General features: G+C 47.5%; 1 protein-coding gene across 1 annotated transcript; it reads left to right on the top strand.

Annotated features, from left to right (window-relative positions):
- Window positions 1–464: 464 nt before the first annotated feature.
- On the top strand, window positions 465–21,685 carry limk2 (LIM domain kinase 2). Its single transcript, XM_084457709.1, has 16 exons — window positions 465–682; window positions 1,116–1,212; window positions 7,606–7,741; window positions 11,151–11,260; window positions 13,507–13,695; window positions 14,062–14,167; window positions 14,738–14,952; window positions 15,688–15,874; window positions 16,111–16,197; window positions 16,531–16,662; window positions 17,204–17,260; window positions 17,769–17,834; window positions 18,648–18,825; window positions 18,920–18,975; window positions 19,454–19,611; window positions 19,975–21,685. The coding sequence occupies exons 1-16, from the start codon at window positions 667–669 to the stop codon at window positions 20,186–20,188; spliced, it is 2,004 nt and encodes a 667-aa protein (XP_084313835.1). The 5' UTR covers window positions 465–666; the 3' UTR covers window positions 20,189–21,685.
- The last annotated feature ends 587 nt before the right edge of the window (window positions 21,686–22,272 follow it).

Genomic DNA, 22,272 nt, shown 5'->3' with positions numbered 1-22,272 from the left:
GAGACACCGAGCAAAACATAGGCTACTTGGCAATGGGCAAAATGAATAGCGATGAGCGCCCCCAGGTGGTGGGCTCTGGTAGGTCATCATGTGTGACGGATGAACGAACGGAACGTACGAACGCATGCACGCACGCGCAAACCAAGGGGGGTCCCCCTCTATCTATTTCATCAGGTGGGGCACAATTATTATAGCCTTAAACGCAATATCGTTTTGGTCTGATGATGGGTTGTTTAATAGTGTGATGCAGGGCGGTCTCTTTTGTCTCAGAGAAAGGTTCCTCCTGTGGTTGTCTTCGCATGTAGGTCCTATTTTTGGCAGTAGATGGTGCTACAGTTTCAGTGTATTTTGGGCTCTCCTCAATGATTTTCTCCTGTTCCAGGTGTTGCCCGTGGGTGTTGCTGTGTGATCCCTTCCGGTCTCCGTACAGGAATTTCTAGTGCATGACGTCACCCATCCAACCAAGAAGCTAAATTCTAAAAAGTTGTGATTTTCTCTCTCATGAAATTAGACGCTATTTTCTTTTGTCCAAGGGTGGAATTGCTAGGACATTTGGATAGACGTGGGGTTGAATGCTCTGAATGTAACTTCTCATTCTGCATCAACATGCGAGCTTAGAAAAGAGAAAACACATCGACGACGCACACAGCTATTAGCCTGCGTTAGATGGAGGCACTGGAAGGTGAGCAATCTAAACTTTCTCTCCTGTCAAGTGTCGGCTTGTTCATTTTTCTTTGTTTGTGAATATGATTTGATATGGGAGTTTAGGTCAAATATACCGCATGCTCTTTCAGAGTGTTTGCACGGGTTTTCTTTTCGTAGATATGCTACTGTAAATTCAGAAAGATGCGATGCCACTAGTCACTAGCCAAACTCCAGTAAGATACAGAGGAATAAATCTTTGCACTGTTACATTGTGTATCTACCGACGTTAAATCGCTTTTCATTTAGTACAACGGCTATGAAATTAAATATGGTCTGGAATATGCAAAGGGAAATGTGGTATAGAGTAGGCTACTGATAAGAAGTTCATAACTCTGTTGCAGAATATGTAACAAAGTAGTTTTATCCAAGATTAAAAGGTGATGCTCTTTCCACTCTGACCAACTCCACAGGTTCAGATGGACGCCACTGTGCGGGTTGTGGAGGAAAGATTCAAGACTCGTTTAATGTGAAAGTTCTCCAAGACACTTGGCACAACGCCTGCTTTCAGTAAGTCTCCCCCTCCAGCCTTTTGCTGTATGAATGTTTGAGTCACGTTACAGTATTGTTTCATTGAAAGTGTATCAGAGTACTTTTCATAGCCTACCCTTTCACTTTCTGTGGATCAGCTTTCATTATATTTTCATTTTCTGAAAAGTACTGGCTTTCAGATGTTATTATAGACTAGTCTAATTCGTTTTGATTCGGGAAATGGGTACCATTGGAGGCACCGGAGAGAGACAGTTGGGTTGCTTTGTTGGTCAATAAGCAGCTTTAACCAAGGCATTATGTGCTCAACAGGTTTGTTAAATTACAAAGCATCCTGTGGGTAATTCCAGAACGTTCCACTAGTTGAATGCTGCTATCATTTTAGGATCATTGTGGGGACAGACTTCTCTGGGCCATTTGCCAGGTCCCATTTAACCCCTGTCTTAAAATATGGCCTGGTCCACTTGGTACACTCCAGTTCTGATGATTGAATGTGGACCTAGATGCAATAGTGCATTGCCGTGTGGGGCTGTTAAAAAGTGCTATTTGGAGGCTTTTGTTGTGGGTGTTTGTTTTCTCATCATTGTTGATACTTTACTTGGGATCGTCAGCCATGGGCTAAAGAGGATCAGATACCCGCCTCCCCTGTCTCGGGCCTGAAAGACTTTGCCCGTGGAAGTATCTGTGTGCCCTGATGTTTAATCATTGTCAGAAGGGATACTGGCTCTGGTATGTTCAGGTCACTGGCTCATATTGAAATCCATTCCTGTGGACCTAGGATGGACACAGAAGATAAGATGGACAAATATTTACATTGATAGTAAAAAAAAAAAGAAAGAAAAAAAAAAAAAAAAGGAAAATAAAAATCTCATACATGCTCTGTATGAAATCCAACCCCCCAGCTTTTAAATCTCTTTAGAGAAGTGATGTTGATTGTGACAGGCAGGGTTTTTGTTTTATGGGGAGCTTGGTTGAAGGCACAGCCACGGCAGCTCTGTTAATGAGGCTAAAAGAGGGAATTTGTCTCTGACACCCACTGTGCCCATTGTACCCAACACAGAAGGTTGCGTGTAAGAATAGAGCAGTTTCATGAATATACAGCAAGACTGAGCTCAGAAATACCCTTGAAAATACTTAATGAAACTCTGTTGGGAATGTATTGCATGAGCTGTACTGTGAACATCCTCTGTGGATCGTCCTCGTCTGTAGGCTGAAGTTTGCATAAGCTCTCGGATTTCACCCAAATCCTTTTAGCAGCAAAATGTCCTTACATAACCCAGGACTCTGGTTATTTTTCTCCCTTACTATAATTGGCTCTTTTATAGCACCACAGCACCTCATGTCAGTTCTTCACATGCCAAGTCCTCGATGCAGCTGTGCTGCCGGCCCCCTCTCTCCCCTCCCCTCCCTCTCCTCTTCTGTCCCGTCCCCATCCTCCATCCCACCAACTCACTCATCTTCTGTGAAATAAACACTTTGGAAGAAGCATCTGCTGTGGAAAAGAGTGGTGGAAGCCAGACTACCGTACTGTCGCTCAGCCAAGTGTGCTGGAGTTGAGCCCTCAGCGGTCAGACAGATCCCCCTGGCCCAAAACCTTTTCCTGACAAGTGTTAGACGCTCCTCCGGTTATCTGAGACTGAAGTCTCCCCTCAGTATTCTATTTTATTTATTTTTTTACATTAATTTTTTTCCTCAGAGTTCAAACTTTTCCTTTCCCTCTTCATGTGGGAGACATTGTTCTACTTGAGAAGAAAGTCTTAACGGTCCCCTTGTTCCGTGTTCCCCCCTGCTGTCTGGTCCCATTGTTCATAATTCATACCCCCACACCTCCTCCAAGTTGTGTAGCGTAGCTGAAGGCTGACATCATCCCTATTCCAGTAAACCTGATGTTGGCAGGGACCTAAAGGTAGCCACCAGACAGCAGTGTGTTGTGCGTTGCTGCTTCTGCATTCCTAGACAGCGATTCAGAGCCACGGGCCAGACGGGCCAGACGGTCCAGACAGCCTCAACAGAGCCTTTGTTTATTCCCCCCAGAAAAACTGGATCCTGTTGATTTCAGGATTCAAGGATGTCAAGAATTCAGGATTCAAGGATGTTTATTTGTGTCATTATGTACAAAAAATAGGTACCATGTGCAATGAGATTCTCAATTGATTGTCCTACTGTATATGAGTAGATGTCAAGCCTCCAGCCTCATCACAATTAAGTTGTTTTCTTTTCATGTGTTTTAGCTAATTCACCTTCTCTGTACTTCCTGGTTACTTTAGAGTCATGTTGCATCAATTCACCTTCTCTGTACTTCCTGGTTACTTTAGAGTCATGTTGTATCAATTCACCTTCTCTGTTCTTCCTGGTTACTTTAGAGTCATGTTGTATCAATTCACCTTCTCTGTACTTCCTGGTTACTTTAGAGTCATGTTGCATCAATTCACCTTTTCTGTACTTCCTGGTTACTTTAGAGTCATGTTGTATCAATTCACCTTTTCTGTACTTCCTGGTTACTTTAGAGTCATGTTGTATCTGGAATGGCTCGGTGTGGTCACCACACTGTGGCTGCTCAATGTTTGGGTTTGCATGTGTGTGTATGTCTTTTGTGTGTTTGCATGTGTGTGTTTGTCTTTTGTGTGTTTGCATGTGTGTGTATGTCTTTAGCCTTGTAATCAAGTCCTTCCTTCATCCAAACCAACCATGCAAGCGATGTGAGCTCTGCTTTGTTCCTGGAATGGTTTAATCAAGTCTCATCTCTATTAGCCAATACAGATCTTAGATCAGATTTTATAGACAACTTATGAATACACACACTGATAAACCTAGACCTAGACAAGTCTCTGGGCAAATTCAGTTGTACCTATTTTTTAAAGGATTTGATTGACTGCATATGTAGTTTACACACTCATACACATTCTTTCAGATTTCCGCCTAAGATTTCACATCGCCCATTCAACAATTTTCTTTCAAAAATTGGCAGTGCGAACGTTGGAGGACAGCCTCAGATAAGGGTCTGTGAGTGGGGAAAGGGGAAACACATTCCCTGCTCTCCTCCAGGCCAGCGTTACAGGCACTGCCTGTGTGTCTGCAGAACGCTCCAACAAAGGTTTAATGTCGGCATTCCACAAGTAGTGTGGATTTGAGGAAATGAGTCATGTTTACCCATCGGTGTGTTTGGAGGTTAGGTCATTGTTTGGAGAACCAGTCCTTCTTCATCCCCACACCTGAGAGGGGCTTCTCTCTCGCTCCCTCTCTCTTTCTCTCCTAATCTTTCTTCCTTCCATTCTTTCTTTCTCTCTCTCTTTCTCTCTCTCTATCTCTGTATCGCTCTCTTTCTCCAAACATTTCTTTGACTTTTCTTGATGAGTCTCGCTCACTCTGTTCTTCTGGTGTAAACCCATCTTCTGGTAAGACCCATGTCAGGTGTTTTTACAGGGACATGTGAGCTGGTCGGTCTTTCAGGGAGAGACGCCTGTAATCAAACCACGGCTCCAGCCTGGGTTCCACCCAGAGAGGCAGGATTGTTTTGGTATAACAGAGAGGATGCACTGTGATCCAACAGGTTGCTCTGAGTGAAAGTTATTTTCCTTCACGACACGAGCAACACACACCTGAAGATTCGTCACATCTTTCGTAAACCATAGTGTGTGTGTGTGTGTGTGTGTATATGTGTGTGTGAGAGAGAGAGAGGGGGAGAGTGAGTGATTCATCATTGTCAACCTTTTTTTTTTTTCCTTTTCCTGGCTGTCATCGGCTGGTTTTGTTCTTCTCTTTAAACGTTGTGTATTTTTGATCTTGTTTTGTCTGCCTCTATGGGTGCCTCTATGGGTGCATAATGTTCAGCGTTCTGTCAGACAAAGGCTTATAATTGGGCATTTGTCTAAGTCCGGCTATTTGACGGGCAGCGGTCCCTATGCCGAACACGGCACCCCTCACTAATGTGATCATTATCTGAAAAGCCTTTCAGCACCAAACCGCTTCTCGGCATCATCCCCCTCTCCACAGGAACCGGCGGAAATTTCATTTTCCCCCTTTTCCTGCTCACCTATATTTTCCTTTCTGTTCAGCTAAACTATGCTTTTTGTCAACGTATCTGTACACGGTACCCTCAAATGTAAGCTTTGAACTTGAACATGATCAGGCGAGGTTCTAACCCTGCTTATCTCCAGGATGGGGGGTTTCTGTCTTAAAGCTGACAAGCCAGGATCAGCCACACTGGCAGGGTAGAGATCACAGTGATCCATGGGGCCCTGCCAAAAACCAGGGCTGCCAGCATCGGACTGTTCTAACGTATGAATGAGGGGAAATCTATACAATCTACATAGAGCCACCTCAGGAAGCTGTGTAAGTGGGAGACCAGTAGAGTAACCTGATCTCTCCAGAGGAAGGTACACTATTGAGTGTGTATACTAGGGCTGTAACCCGACACTGAATTTTGTGAGTCGAATAAGATTCGCCTGTTCGATGATTCATTCTTCTTTTTTGTTTTCATATGCCCAGGGGAGACTGCGGGAGTTGGGACACCAGTGTAAAACTTTGAAGTTGGAGGCAGCAAAATAAAAGACGCCTATTTTTCTTGGTACACATGCATCATCTAGCCCACATTGTCCATCTACTTCAGATGTGTTTCGGGCGATTTGGCGATAGTCTTCTCAACTGCGCATTTCAAAGCGTGCGAATAGGCTCATGCGTTGAGCAGCAGTCAACAAGAAAATGTTTTGGCTGCCACTAAAGTGTTTTCGCAGACGTTAGCTCAATCTATCTGTCAGCGGACATCATAGTTAATAGAAAGCAGTTTTGTGTTGTGATGTTCTGTTTGGGAAATGCACATGATTGCTGGCGCATAGTAGGCCAGATAGAGGGGAGAGGGGCTCTGTTCTGTCTTCTCCTCCCTCCGTTATGTCAGCCTTCAGTCTCTTTTTCCCTCACAACAAATAGCTGTGGTAATACCCTAGGTCTAAAACCAATGATTGACCTGTCCTATATGAATCACAAGGCAGGTGAGTTGTCTTAGCCCACCAGCACATCCTGACAGTGGAGCAAAAAAAACAACCGCTCGACTTAAGGGTCTCCAACTGATGATTCGACTCATCGACTTTCAGGGGGAAGCCCTAGTGTGTACACAGCGGTTTAACCTCCTGTGCCGCCATTTTGTATAACGCGCAGCTAGTCGGAAGTACGCTCCCATCTCTCCCGGCAACCTCAGCATTCCACTTTCTCTGAACATTCCGTCCCTATTGTTGGAAGTGAAAAGCTATATAATGTACATTTCCTCTTGATTTGCCAAGCCTCATTCCAGAGGAGAATGTGGATCAATCATCTTTAGCGCCAGAGTGCCGGTGATTTGTAGCGAACGTGAAAGAACTGGATGTTCCGTTTTATCTTAGGAGAGTATTCCCCAAGCAAGTTGAGTAGCTGTTACTCAATTATGTCAACAGAAATCCGTCATCCCTTTTGAATCGTCCTTTACCTCTGGGGATGTGAATCTGCACCTCCACCACATTTTTCATTTGATCCCCCCTTTAAACTGCCGGTATCTGGCTGTCAAGGCTCCTTTCAAAGATGTGCTTCTGTAGGCTTTGCTCAACCGACTGGAACACATTAAATATGTTGACTTGGAATGTGGGAGGGCAGCCTTTGGTTCTGTGTTGGTGGTATTTATTGTGTAGGTAAGGACCAACGTTTTGGTCCTTACCTACAGGACCTCCGCTTGTGCGAGAGAAACCGAGCAAGACATGACAAGTTTCAGGAGCAAGATGCTGCCTCCTATACAGCTTTCCTTGACGGTCACAGACGGGAGGGCACACGGTCATCCTGAAGAAAGGCCTCGAGCAAACGCCGCTCTCTGCCGCAATCTGGGAGTGGAAAGTATGGTGTTTGGCGGTAATTGTCTCCCATGATTGATGGTCTCAACACTGTGTCCCTCTCATTACAAGGACGCTTTCACTGCTACACTGGCCTTGTGTGGAGCGTTGATGGTGGCAGACAGGTCGAGCAATTTCTGAGATTACTTGACTCAAAGTGTTCTAAATGGTCTGTCTGTTGTCCAGAGGGGTGCGCTATTTAAAGGGATATGTCTGCCCCTACATGTATTATTCCTTGTGCAGGTGTAGGCCAACTACACCTGTGTGTCAAAAAATGTCCACGGTCCACCAACAAGAGCAGGCCCACAGAATCTCTGTTGTCTGAGAGACGGGTTGAAGCAGCGCTCTGGGTAGCTTTCATATCGTCTACGTGCCTTCAGAAATGTCAGCAGCACTTTGAAACCCTACGCCCGTCTCATCGGGATCACCTCGCGGTTCGCTTGTTCTACGTTCTAGGAGGTAGTCTCTTCGCTGAAAGGCCTTGGCTGCGCTCCCCGCGTTCCCTTTGTTCTCCGCCGTGGTGATTAAACGGGTGTGTGTTTTTTTTCTCCCCCCTTCGCAGGTGCTCCGAGTGCTGTGACTGCCTGACTAACTGGTACTATGAGAAGAATGGGAAGCTGTACTGTCGCAAACACTATTGGGAGAAGTTCGGGGAGCTGTGTCACGGCTGCTCTCTGCTCATGACTGGACCGGCCATGGTGAGTGTGTGCTGCTCCCCTCTCCCCCGGCTAGGGATGTTCTGGTCAGCGTTATACGTCACCACCATTTGCCATATATAAGGCTCTACTCCAGTTCATAGATCTAAAACAACGAAAGTACATGTATAGACCAACAAAGCTACCAAGCGAGGTACTTTATATTAGAATTATTCAGGGTTGTGGTTGTATTCACAGGTAAGAAACGGTGAATGGACTCACTTAACACGAGGGCGCTGTTCTGTAGTTCTGCAGTGTTCTTTGACAGGGCGTAGGGGGTTGGGTCGTAATACGATATGTTTTCCTACATGTGTACAAATGAGGCTTATGTCAGGTTAAGTTTTCCCCTCTACTCGGCTTTCACCAGAATCCCCAGAGAGAAAAGCCTTCTGTGTTCCAGCAAGCCTCTCCTGGGTGATTGAGGTCAATATCGATGTGCATGTTGGGTCAGGGGGGGTGGGGCCCTGCAGTAATTATATTACCCAGAGTGCATCCTGGGCTGCCGTGAGAGATGGCAGACGTGGTCTAGACCTCCGTACCCTTCTCTTTGTGTTTTGTTCGGTTCCCCCTCCAATGAATACCAGTTCTCCACACTTCGCTCCCTCCCACAGGCACATGGTGAACGTTTTGGTTAAAAATTGAGAACATGACATGGGTCTGGAGCCCCTCCATCACCTGATTCAGTCATCTGCGGTGGAGAGGCAGGAGCTTTTACCCACAATTCACCACAACCGGGATGGTTTATGAAAGATTGAGCATCTGTTATTAAGGGAAGCTAAGAATGTTTGAAAATCATTGTTTTTCTTCCAGGATTAGAGCATGAGGTCATGGTTATGCTATGGCAGACTAGCTGGATCTGTCTTAGTTTTTGGAGGCCTCATTAGTGCTATGGAATACCAATGCATTGGGTTAGAGTGCTAATGGGATCAAATATTTTACACTGTTACTTTTGGGGCCCATAATCATGGAGTCTATACAATAAGAAATGCTGAGGGCCTCAACAATTACTCTTCACAGAAGGTTCATTTTATCTTTAACTGAACTAATGTGGAGCTTGAACCAAAGGTTTTTTCTTTAAACCAAAAGAGTTTGCCAGTAAGCAAAACACATAATGGACCTTTCTGTTTGGTCTTGGCTTGGTTGGCTGGGGACACGAGGTGCCAAGTATTTTTGGCTGAGCTCAATTGGCGGCCTCGTACCCAACAGCCGAACCAACATGGCGCTAAATGGTCTGGTCGTCAGCCTCTCGGGAGATGAGAGCTGTATGGAGCTGTTACTTATACTTACCATGCAGGCTACGGAACGTCTTGTGCTGTTATGAGATTGCGTCAAAGCCGTTTATTATTCTTTTCTCTGGGGCTGTTGGATATTTTATAGTTTTGACATGGTAGAAAACACTCCCAACCCCTCCTTCTTTTCAGTCTCTCTTGGGAAGATGATTAAAGGAGTAATAAAGGGGAAAATCATGTTTAGCCCTGTTTTAAGGTTACAATGGTTCGGATCAAAAAGTTGACAAAACTAGTACTTTTGAGAAAGTTGATAATTGCTCTACCACCGTTTAGGTCATACAATGGATGTGGGTGGGCAGCTTGAAAAATCATTCAAAAACATGTTAAACTCTCAATTTCTAGACAAGAAGCTCACTGAGGGGGTAATTGGTGTCCGTTGGTGTTCTGACATCAAATTCGCCGCAAAGTATGAATCCTGTAGGGTTTTATTGATCATTTTATGAAATCCATTGACTTTGACGCGACAGTTGTAGATGTGTAGATAAATCCGCAGAGGGGATTCAGGAAGCGGAACTACTTACGGTAGCTATTGTTATTGTTTATGTTGCTAGGCTACCTAGTTTGCGGAAGTTTACACACGCATGTGCTGCGACTAAATAGTTCTATGCTAAATATTTAAAAAAGCCTTTCCAGATAAACTAGAATCTTACTTTATGGCGAATTATATGTGAGTTTCTTGTCTTTGAAATTGAGAGTTTAACATGTTTTTTTAATGATTTTTCACGGAGCCCACCCACATCCATTGTATGACCAAAACGATGGTAGAGCAATTATCAGACTTCCTCAAAAGTGCTAGTTTTGTCAACTTTTTTTATCTAAACCATTGTATATGATCATAAGTAACCTTAAAACAGGGCTAAACATGATTTTTCCCTTTACTACTCCTTTAAATGATGAACAGTGACAAACTCCAGTAGTGTGGGTCTTGTGAGGGAGGAGGGGGTCATGCAGTGTACTAGCCTGACCCCCCCCCCCTCTGTTCTACACTATGACACAGATGTGTCTGACCGGCCCGCCTGAGGCCGTTTCTCACCGGGGTTACCGCTCAGCTCCAGCCCCCCGGGGAGAGAGTCACTCAGGCTCAGACTGCCGGGAGCTCCCACTGCTTACATCACCTCAGAGAAAGGCCTTACCCAACACTCTTACTCAGCCTACATCATGAAGTGTGCGTTTGTGTGTGTGTGTGGGTTGGGGGGGGGGGGGGGGGTACACCAAATACCACAGGTTTTCATTAATGTTTTCATTCTTTATACATTATCCTATTCCAACACATCTGGAGAGGAGATCAAGTGTTGGCACATTGCGGCTGACCACACTAGAATGTGCGCTCCGACAAGGCTAGCAGAGATCTCTATTTAGTCGTCCTCCCGAGACTCCCGTCAGACCCCAGTCTGTTAACACGGGCTCAGATTATCTCCACACTCACCAGGCTTCGAGGTACAGGACCAGATTAGAATTCCCAGACAGCCTCGTCTACCATGTGATCACTTTACATCCAGGACCGAGGTTCCAAACCACATGAAGCTCTGTGATGTGTGTGTGTGTGTGTGTGTGTGTGTGTGTGTGTGGTGTGTGTGTGTGTGTGTGTGTGTGTGTGTGTGTGTGTGTGTGTGAGAGTGTGTTGTGTGTGTGTGTGTGTGTGTGGTGTGTGTGTGTGTTTGAGAGAGTTTTTTTTCGTATGGGGGTGTATCACATTGTGTCATTTTGCATGAGAGTGAGCGAAACAGACTCACGGTGTGTGAGGTGATTTGCAGGAAGTGAACGTCAGCGTTAGCAGGGCATTGAGTGCGTGAGAGGGAGGAGGGTTGCCGGTACGAGTTCGTGACGGGGTGAAAGAGAGAGTGTCAGGGACAGGAGTGATCTAATGGCGAAGGGCAGGGCTTGCGCTCGTGAATCATAGCAGATTCCAGACAGACAGAGCGGAGCAGGTGTTACTGACTGCGTCATCGCCTCCCAGGGGGGAAGGGCAACACGGCATGGCACAGCATAACAGCACAGCACCGCAGAGGATAACGCCACTCAGCACAACTCGCCATCAAGATGTCTGCATCCGCCAATTCCCGCTGTGACACTGTGGAAACACCGTGAGACTCAGCCAGCTGTTGTTGTTGTTGTGCTTCCAGGTGGCCGGAGAGTACAAGTATCACCCAGAGTGCTTTGTGTGTCTGAGCTGCAAGGTGGTGATCGAGGACCAGGACACCTACGCTCTGGTGGAACGCTCCAAACTCTACTGGTGAGACATCATCCTGCAGTTTGTTGATAACCTCTTCCTTTTATGGAAAACTTTGTTTGCTTTATTTGTTTACAATGCTTTAATTGAAAGTCTCTCTGCATACCTGAATCAAATGTCAGTGTCAGGTGTGTAAGTGGAGGAGATGCGTACTTACGTACTAGGAGGAGATGGAGTATCATATTTAATTAGATTTCACTGAGCAGGGGAATACAGTGTTCAGGTGTTCCTTTATCCTCATAGTACGTTTTTTGTTTAGTGGAATAATCCAGTTAATGTTTTTGTAAAGGTAGAGTTTTGAAGTGTACCTTCACTTGAGAGTGGACTTTGTTTTTCTTTTTCTTTCTTTCTTTCTTTCTTTCTTTCTTTCTTTCTTTCTTTCTTTCTTTCTTTCTTTCTTTCTTTCTTTCTTTCTGTATGTATGTATGTATGTATGTATGTATGTATGTATGTATGTATGTATGTATGTATGTATGTATGTATGTATGTATGTATGTATGTATGTATGTATGTATGTATGTATGTAATAATCCCTGTGGGGTTATTTGGGGGGGGGGGGTTGGGGTTTCAGCAGTGGAAAAGTGCAGCAGCAGTAGGGAAAAAAAGTACAGTGGAATAAAGAATATACATGGAGAAAATATATTCATAAAGTATTCATAAATATAGGATATATCCATCCATCCGTCCGTCCGTCCACAACACTCAGGAGCACACAGGAACACTCAGGCAATGTTATGGACTCTGATGGCCACTGGCAAAAAGGAGCACCTGAACCGTTCTGTATTGCACCTGGATGGGATGAGCCTCTGGCTGATGCTGCTCCCCATCTGCTACAGCTCGTCTATGGCTGGGAGCTTTTCTGCTAGCCGGAGGGGCAGAATGGAGTTGAATGTGCTGGAACAGTCAAAGAACATGACTCACTGTGCTGGCCTCTTCAGGTGTGAGTAAGGTCTGGTACTGTAGATGATGGCATCGTCCACGCTGATTCTGGCCCGGTACGCAAACTGCAGGGGGTCCAGGAAGTCACTCACCATGGGCCCTAGGCGCTGTAGAACCAGTGTCTCAAAGACCTTCATGACCTGTAGTCACTGAGAACACTGGGGCATGTTTTTATGGGCACCCGGGGGGGTTGGGGGCGTTGAGCTGCCCTTTGAGCTCACAGGGGTGTGTGTGTGTGTGTGTGTGTGTGTGTGTGTGTGTGTGTGTGGGGGGAGGGGGGAGGGGGGGGGTGATAGCCAGGTCAAACCGATTGAAGAACTGGTTCAGCTCATTAGCACGTTCTTGCCCTCCCCCACAGCTGGGCCTGAGACAGCCTGCCCAGTGATTTTTTTAATTCTATCCCATACATCTGTGGAGCTGTTTTGCTCCAGTTTAACTTCTCCTTATAGCTCCCTGTAGCTGTTCTTGGCCTTTCTCAACCCCCTCTTCAACTCCTTCTGGACTGACCTGGCCTCCTCCCTATATTTCCCCATAAAGGCCCTCTTTTTTCTGTTGAGCTGTATCTTGAGTAAGCGGTGTGTATTTTGTGTAGTATTCCATTCATTATCTTCATTCAAACTCCTGGTCCATTCTCTTGTTTGCGATTGGTTGCATGTTAACTAGTGGTTTTGTGATTGGTCGAGAGGTCAATGTCTGCACTTTTTGCACCAAGGGGAGCTGCTGTGTTTGAGTAACTCTACTCTCTGCAACATTTCTATTCTACTCTCTGACTCCCCTCTCTCACGGACTCTCACAATAAAATCAACGCGCCAAAAGCGTGATTGTACTTTCGTAGCGGATGACTATGATTTTGTCTCCTGATCTCTGCTTTCTCCTCCTCCTCTCCCCTTTCTCCTCCACCTCTCCCCTTTCTCCTCCACCTCTTCCCTTTCTCCTCCACCTCTCCCCTTTCTCCCCCACCTCTCCCCTTTCTCCTCCACCTCTCCCCTTTCTCCTCCACCTCTCCCCTTTCTCCTCCACCTCTCCCCTTTCTCCTCCACCTCTCCCCTTTCTCCTCCACCTCTCCCCTTTCTCCTCCACCTCTCCCCTTCCTCCTCCATCTCCCCTTTCTCCTCCACCTCTCCCCTTTCTCCTCCTCCTCTCCCCTTTCTCCTCCTCCTCTCCCCTTTCTCCTCCACCTCTCCCCTTTCTCCTCCTCCTCTCCCCTTTCTCCTCCACCTCCCCTTCCTCCTCCACCTCTCCCCTTTCTCCTCCACCTCTCCCCTTTCTCCTCCACCTCTCCCCTTTCTCCTCCACCTCCCGTGTCACAGTGGAAAGTGCTACAAGCAGGAGGTCCTGACGCCCATGTTGGAGAAGCGCTCGCCCGACTCCGCCCCCGACTCCCTCCCCCACACGGTGACCCTCATCTCCATGCCCTCCGCCACCAACGGCAAGAGGGGCTTCTCGGTCACGGTGGTGGGCGACGTCACCAGCGGCTCGGCCAGCGTCCAAGTCAAAGAGTGAGTGAGCGAGCGTCTGGTGGCCCCAGATAGGCGGTATGAGTAATGCCTCGTGTGACAAGTGATTGCAGGTTTGTTTAACGACAGGGCGTGCGTACAGATGCTTGTGTCCCGGACTGCGTAACCTTGGGCTCCATGGTTAATTGCGCTTGTTTATGTAGTCCGAGACGGCCGAAGGAGACTCTTTGTAGTTAGTTGGTTGATGTATCTCATATAATGATAGTGGATCACGGCCACCCTGTATGTTATCCAGGTCCAGACTGACTGCTGGTAAACAGAACCAGCCCCTCTAAAAGACCAGGATGTAGACTCTGTTCATGCTGCTCCAGCTGCTTCAACACAGTCTGACATCGCTCGTTTCTCCAGGGTCAGAGGGATGCATATCTGCCCCGAGGTTCGGGATGCCATCCATGTTGGCGACAGGATCCTGGAGATCAATGGCCTTCCTGTGGGAACGTTGCTGGAGGAAGAGGTGAGCGACGGCAAAATTCTGCTCTTCCTCATCCACTCAACGTCCCCGATGTTGATTGGCTGAACGAGCGAGTAACATTCCCTGCCGAAATGAAGGAGCCAGAGTGATTGGATCTCAGCAGTAGCTTATCGGTGATGTTTTATAATCATGGCCATTATGTAAGAATGTGACGGTTTGCTTTATAATAGAACATGTGATTCTGTGATTACATTACATTCATCATTTACACATTCCTGAGCTAGTAGAGAATGGAATCTGGAAGCGCTCCAAAACAAATCTCCCCACCTCACCCTAAACCGTAGCATGCATTCCTGTAGTGCGACACCTGTCCTGTTTTTCTCGCATTCCAATTAGAATTCTTCTGCTTCATTCAAGTTATGTTTTATACTTCAATCTGATAGCCTTTCTTCTGAAGTGGTCAAGATCCTGAATGATACATTGGATTATATCTTAGGAGTCTTTCCTATTGCCTGCCTATAATACATTCCCTTCACTGAACGTCAGTTGGTCAAGTGACCTTCTCAGAGTTTTGTCTCACGGAGACGGCGAACTCTGATTGGTGTTTTCCAGGTGGACGACCTCATCCATCGGTCCAGTCAGACGCTGCAGCTGCTAATCGAATATGATCCCGTCAGGCAGCGATTGGACAGGCTCAGACTAGGCTCCTCCCAGAACCGCCTGGGCATGCCGGCCACCTCACGCATGCGCATGTCCATGCCGTCCAACGCCGTCCTGGAGCGGACGGACGTGGTCGATGACGGGACGCTGAAGAGGAGGTCTCTCAGGTAGGGTAGCGCCAGCCAATGACGGAGGACATAGCTGCGTTCCGAATCGCATACTTCTACTTCTTACTACCAGTACCTACTACAGCTGCCCTTAGAAAGTACGTACTTTACAAGCAGTAGGCATCCAATTGGGACATACTACCTTGTCATAATATTGCGCCTTGAAATTCGCCCATGTCCGTCGCTGTCCGTAACACGACATTCGTCTACAGCTGTCACGACTCGCACATGTGACGCACATTTCCGCTGCGCACAGGGTTGTGGGTCAGAATAGCCAGAAAAGCCTGCTGGCTTGCATACTGCAAAATACGACCGGATGTAGTAGGACATCCTTGTATTTTTGTCATACTGCATGTGGCATACTATGTATTGGGACATACTACATCCTGTTTTGGCATACTATATAGTAGGGTAGTATGCGATTCGGAACGCAGCCATGGTAAAAACAAAATGTCTCTTCCTGTAGTGACGTTTAAATATAAAAGAAAGAAAGTGTCACACACTCCAGGCTCCATATGCACAAGTTTGAATGAGAATGACAAAGAATGACATTTCGGCCGTGTGGCCTTCGTCAGATTCAAACAGCAGTGACCCAAGTGCTGGCCTACGTGGGTCCAACTAGTGGCACACCTGCTGGTGATAACAATCAATCTCACTAATCACAAACAGGAAGGCTACCACAGCCAATCAAATCACACACAACCTTTTAACCGACACCTCCTCCTTTACTCCTAGACGTAGCAACAGCATATGCAAGTCCCCCGGCCCCACCTCTCCCAGGGAACACCCGTTCCTGACCCGGGACATCGGGCGCTCCGAGTCGCTGCGCTCATCCAGCAGCTGCTCCCACCGCATCTTCCGGCCCTGTGACCTCATCCACGGAGAGGTGCTGGGCAAGGGCTTCTTCGGCCAGGCCATCAAGGTCAGTCCCTCCCCCCCCACGCCGCCAACCCCTCCGCTCTACACAGAGGGCGCTCTGTCGCTCAACACAGTACCCGCTTTCTTCCGCCGGCCCGGCCCGTTCGGACCTGTTTGACACCCACCCTAAACGGGATGTTTGACCCAGATACCAATGTTCGAACGGCGCCGGTATCGGATCTCTCGGCGCCACGGATCTTCTCTGGGTTTTTTAACTTGCCGTTTGATCCCCGTGTCTAGGTGACGCACAAAGCCACCGGTGAGGTGATGGTGATGAAGGAGCTGATTCGCTGCGACGAGGAGACCCAGAAGACCTTCCTGAAAGAGGTCAGAGGTCACGCCGGCCCCGGGAATCCGTCCTCCCAGCGGGTTCTAGTCCCCTGGTTCTGTACAGAGCCGTGATTTATGATAGACACCGCTGAGATCCTGCCAGATGTCCTCAGACTGGCCTCCCGGATGGAGCGCTCTGGTTCTGGTTATGCTTTTGTAAAAGGATCAGCTCCAGTCCGCATAGAGGAACAAGGAGAATGTGATTTGGGCTCGTATTAAAGCATCTCCAATGTGGGAATTGATCACAGAGATTATACGGTGGGGTTTGAAGTAATGAAGGTGGACTTATGTCTCTCTCTGTGTCTGCCGGTTGTCTCTCCCCGTCCCCAGGTCAAAGTAATGAGGAGCCTGGAACATCCCCACGTTTTGAAGTTCATCGGCGTGTTGTATAAGGACAAGAGGCTGAATCTAATAACCGAGTTTATCGAGGGAGGCACACTGAAGGATTTTATTCGAGACATGGTGAGTTGACCTAGTTAATTCACTTTACCCCCCCCCCTCCCCTCCCTTTGCTCTCCCCCTCTGCACCCAAATACCCTTCGGTGGCCCAAGAATCCCTTGTTTTCCAGAAGGGTCCGCGTGGGACGGGGTTGACCCCGGGTAAACCGCCGCTCAGATAAAGCCCCTTGGCGCTATGGCGGGCTGGCTGGCATGTGAGCCAGCGGAGACGTGGAATGGGAGTAAATGCAGCAAGTGTTCCCAGGTGGGGGGAAAAAAGAGCTTGTTTTCCACCTCCCACGACCAGCGGACCAGCTCAACATATGGTCAACAGCACCGAGAGGGAACAACAGAGCTGCACTTCTGCCTTTTCTAGAACGGACTCACATTATCTCACTTCAGCAGTATGCTGAAACTCAAAAAAAAACATTTGATACAATGAAAAATGTCTTTTTTTTTTTGTCTTTTCTGTCAGAATTTGTGATATGTGTGTGAGCATGAATGCTATAGGGGCCCACCTATTCATCTCTCTTTGTCTGTCGGGTTTTCCCCTGGGTTCTAACAGGACCAGTTTCCATGGGAGCAGAGGGTCAGTTTTGCAAAGAGCATTGCTTCGGGAATGGTGAGTTGGCCCCTTCCAGAAAGCCTTCCCATTGGTGAACAGGCGCTGTCTATATAGACATTGACCGCTTTCTGTTAGCGGGTGCAGTCTGTGGTATGTATAGAGGCCATAAAGGGTTTTAAAGGTGCAGTACATAGCGTGAGGCTAAATAGTCCAGTGTACTTCCTGTTGAATATATCCCTCAGGAACGTGGATGTAACAACTAATTTACCCCCCAAAACACCTTTAGTTCATTGAGTCACCCGAGACGGGGTCTGTTCATACAACACTTTGGTACATGACGCATTTGGAGAGTGATCAAGACACTAGAGGCCCCTTTGAGTTGTTGTCTTGTTGCGACCTGTTACCTTGGCGATGAACTCTGTGCCTACAGTAATCCAAAGCCCCTTTTTTTAACCGACTGGTTCACATTTCCCTTCTGCACCGTTACCTGTTAGATAACAGTAAAGCAGTGTTGCGATATGGTTTGTGTCTCTCTTTTGTTAACTTATCTCCTCTCTGTCTCCAGGCGTATCTGCATTCCATGAGCATCATCCACAGAGATCTCAACTCTCACAACTGCCTGATTAAACTGGTAGGTGACTAGCAGACCTACAGCAGAAAGGCTAGGAGGGAAAATCCCCTCTTTGAATCCGTACCACTTAGATTAATATATTGTTTCCATTGGAAAATCCATTGTCATTGGTTGTTGATGGTGATCAGTAAAGCAGGGTGTAAATGGTAAATGGACTGCACTTATATAGCACTTTTCCACCTTAGCGGCACTCAAAGCGCTTTACAATGGCCTCTCATTCACCCATTCACACACACACTCACACACCAATGGCAGTAGCTGCCATGCAAGGTGCTAACCTGCTCATTGGGAGCAATTTGGGGTTAGGTGTCTTGCTCAAGGACACTCCGACATGTGGACAGTCGGAGCTGGGATTCGAACCACTGACCCTTCGATTCGAACCTACAGGGTGTAGGTTTGGACAGGCCTTGGCCAGGTGAACCAACAGGCAGTTGTTCCATATGTTTGATAGCAGTAGTTGAGTGACAGTCCCGGCCTCCTGTGACTGGGCCGAGACACTGAAGGCAGTCTTGTTCTGGACATGCCAGAGATGTGCTTTACTGAAGCAGCAACTCTACAGCTCACAATCAGCTGTTGTGTAACGTGGGGCTAACGCGGCACTCGAGAGCTTTTATCACGGCACCAAATCCCTGAGCTACAGGAACTCCCGTTTCTTACCTTTACAAGCAGACGATTTTATTACCCGACGTGTCGTATAGTTGATTCAGCTCAGTGGTCTCTGGGTTCAGGGTTCGTTATAACAAATTAACAGAAAAACGGCATGTCGCCAAATATTCCCTTGACCTCTTACCTTTAACCATTGACCTTCCTCAGGACAACACAGTGGTGGTGGCGGACTTCGGCCTCTCCCGGCTCATAGTGGAGGAGAAGGTGCGACAGCCTCCACCTGAGAAACCCGCCAACAAGAAGAGGATTTTCCGACGCATCGACCGCAAGAAGCGCTACACTGTGGTGGGGAACCCCTACTGGATGGCCCCGGAAATGCTGAACGGTGAGCAGGAGGAGACGCGCCGAGGACAGGGGGGGAGGGAGCTCTGGGCTCTTCAGGTCAAGAACTCACTCTCCTTCTTCTCTATTCGTCTCAGGTAAACGCTACGATGAGAAAGTGGACATCTTCTCCTTCGGGATCGTGCTTTGTGAGGTAAGAAGTCTATTGCATGTTCTCCCCGTGCCTGCGTGGGTTCCCTCCGGGTACTCCGGCTTCCCCCACCATCATAAAGACATGCAACATATGAATGTGAATGAATGAATGAATGAATGAATGAATGAATGAATGAACGAACGTTGGTGGTGGTGGTCGGAGGGGCCGTAGGCGCTGATTGGCAGCCACGCTTCTGTCAGTCTGCCCCAGGGCAGCTGTGGCTACAGATGTAGCTTACCACCACTGGTATGACTGTGTCTGAATGAATACTGGACTCTGTAAAGCACTCTGGGTATCATGAAGGGCGCTATATAAATGCAATTCATAATAATAATAATAATATTGTTGGCGCTCTGAGATCCTCTAAATCAGACGAGGACGACCTGTGTATTTTTGGAGTCTGAACCATCCTCAGTGTTGGCCATTATCTGTAATCTACTTTGGTGAAACCATTCTAAACTCAGTCATGTGTTTTTAGATTATCGGGCAGGTGAACGCGGACCCAGAGTGCCTACCCAGAACCCTGGACTTCGGTCTGAACGTGGGGAAGTTCATGGAGAAGTTTCTGCCCGACGACTGCCCACCTGCTTTCTTCCCATTGGCTGTGGCGTGTTGTGACCTGATACCAGAGAACCGGTAAGTGCAGTAACAACATAATGACAGTAAGCCGTTTTAATTTTGCTTAAAGATCTGTAATCAATCAAGGGCTTAAAGCGCCAGACAACAAGGAGAGAGAGGGTTCGGTGCGGTAAAAGTAACGAGGGTAGATGAGTGGGTGGGTGGGCCGAACGCCCCCTCCTTCTCCCCAGACACCATATCAAGACTGTTCTCTGCCCTCTGGAGCCACAAAAGCCGTGGAAAAACCGCCCCTCCCGATAGAATCTCGGTCCGCCTTTCCAGGGACACGCCCGCCCCGGCCAGAGTACTTCCTCATGTTCCCTCTTACCCCCTGCCTGGCTGTGACCTCTAACCCCTCCACGTCCTGTCCCCTTCCCACAGGCCGGCTTTCCAGAAGCTGGAGGACTGCTTCGAAGCCCTAACGCTCAACCAGGAGCTGGGCATCCCTCTGCCAGCGGAACTGGACGAGCTGCACCAGAGCCTGTGCCGACTCCACGGGCCCAAAGACGGCTCCGCGCAGCAGGGCGCGGCCCCGACGCCCGGCCCAACAGCAGACCCTCCAGAGGGGCCCGGTCTGGCCGATAACGGCACCTAGCACCAGGCACAGCTGTCCCCCACAGGCCCACCCTCCAGCGCCGGCCCCGGACTTCTGCACTAATCCCAGCTGGAGGGAGAGCAGACGAGAAGGACTTGAACTGGACAACCTGAGCTACCTGGACCAGGCCCCTCCCTCGTTGTGTAGGTAACGTGAGCTGCAGTGAAGGTGTGCGTGTGGAGACATCCAGTTCTGGGAGTGTCCGTGAACTGCAGTGGGAGTGGTGAGGGAGGAGCCACATTTCAATGAAAGACTTTTTGGGATTTATTTTTTGTCCTTATTTAAAAAAATAAATAAATAAAATAAACGACCCCCGAATGCACACAGCAGGACGTGCAAGGTTTCACACATCTGTTTACCATTTTCGACTAGAACATTTGGCGGGGTTCTCTGTGGTCCTCGTCTCTGGAGATGGACTCTTCGTTTGATACGAGTCCTCGTGTGAGAAAGTGGCGTCGTTTTAATTGGGACAGTTTTTATCTCCGCGCCGCGCCCGGGCCTGATGTTATTGTCTGATATTCGCGGCGGAATGCAGAGATGGGTCCCCGGCCGTGAGAAGACGTCTCTCTCTCTCTCTCTCTCTCTCTCTCTCTCTCTCTCTCCCAGCTCAGCGGCAGAGAAAAACACGGGTGTCAAGGCTGGCGGAGGTGTCAGAGTGAACTCAGGGCAGGGCTTTGAAAGGCATGTTGTTTACCATCGGGGAGAAAGGGCGTGTCAGGCGCGGATTCACAGCGGAGCAGAAACGCACTTGAAAAGAGAGACTCGCTGGAGTCGATGGAATGTTAGGATCTTAAAAGAGTGCTTCGCCTTTAGATGTTACTTTTCTCAGTTTATCGATATCTGATTCGAGCACAAATCCTCTCTACTCACGACACTCCCGTTGGCGGTGTTAATACGTTAATACGTGCAGTCATCTCATTTAGTCAGCTCTGATCTTAAGACATCAACTGACACATAGTTGCTGTAGGGTGGTTATGGTTGTACTGTTTGTAGACTGTCACCAGTGATGAAATGTCCTCCCATCTACACTGAATTAACCCTATTTCAACTTGTTTTGTCACATTTGATCATAATCCAGTCATTCTCAATGAGGAACTTTTCTTAATTGGGTTGGTTGGGACCTGTTTACTGGTTGTTGATGGGATGGACAGTGATGTTGTAGGAAGCCCTCTGAATCTGAAGGATATCTGTTGCTCCTCGTCAAGGACCACTCAACACGGAGCTCTACTAGCTCGGTCAGTCTCAACTAGGTGTGAGCTCCACACCTCTGCTCTTAACGACATTGTGCCACTTACTAAGTGACCTGTATAAATGAAACTGGATTTATATATTTTTTATCGAGTTGGCTATAAGAAATGTAAAGAAATGTAAATAATGTGCCAGTATGAGATGGCATTCTCTCAACGGAATCAAGGGTTTGTAGATTTTTCTGAAAAGACGTGTAGGATATGATGATTTACAAATGTTGAATTTTTGTTTGCTGGCATCATGTTTGTAAGGTACTGACTGCAAGCTGTAACCACTATCGCTTGTATCACCATAGTGTTTCATAAATAAAATGTTTGAAAGCACTCTATTTTGTTTCTTTTCTACGTACCGCTGTACCTTTGTAAGTGTTGATGCTGAGATGTCATGTTGGTTCTCTCAATCACGTTTCATGAAACAGGGCGAAGGTCTAATCTTGGTAGTCATTTGTCTGACGTGGATCACTTGTAATTAGTCTGTAGTGTGATTCTTGGCTGACTGAAACATGTCCCTAGGGCACCTCTGTAGATTGCACTACTGTAGGTTGCCACAGGAGGGAGCTAGTGTGTAACTCATTGACTATTGTAGCTGCTGATGGGTCTTTTATGAGTAAGTCCTGTCAATTCAATCCCATAAGAGGCCTCACTTCAGTTAAATTAGCCCATAAAACCTCTTTCCATTTCACAATGCAGAGGTGATTTTTCAAAATCTGGCTTTATTTCAGTCACAGCAGTAAAAATCTGCCAAACATACAAATACAAGATGAGCAACACAACTTGGATATGCCGCTGAAGTGAAGAAAAATAATATCAACAGCCAGCACACACCGTAGTTGCACA

The sequence above is a fragment of the Borostomias antarcticus genome (assembly GCF_949987555.1).
Source record: "Borostomias antarcticus genome assembly, chromosome: 23".
NCBI classification, from domain to species: Eukaryota; Metazoa; Chordata; class Actinopteri; order Stomiiformes; family Stomiidae; genus Borostomias; species Borostomias antarcticus.
This window is presented reverse-complemented; position numbering and strand designations above follow the sequence as displayed.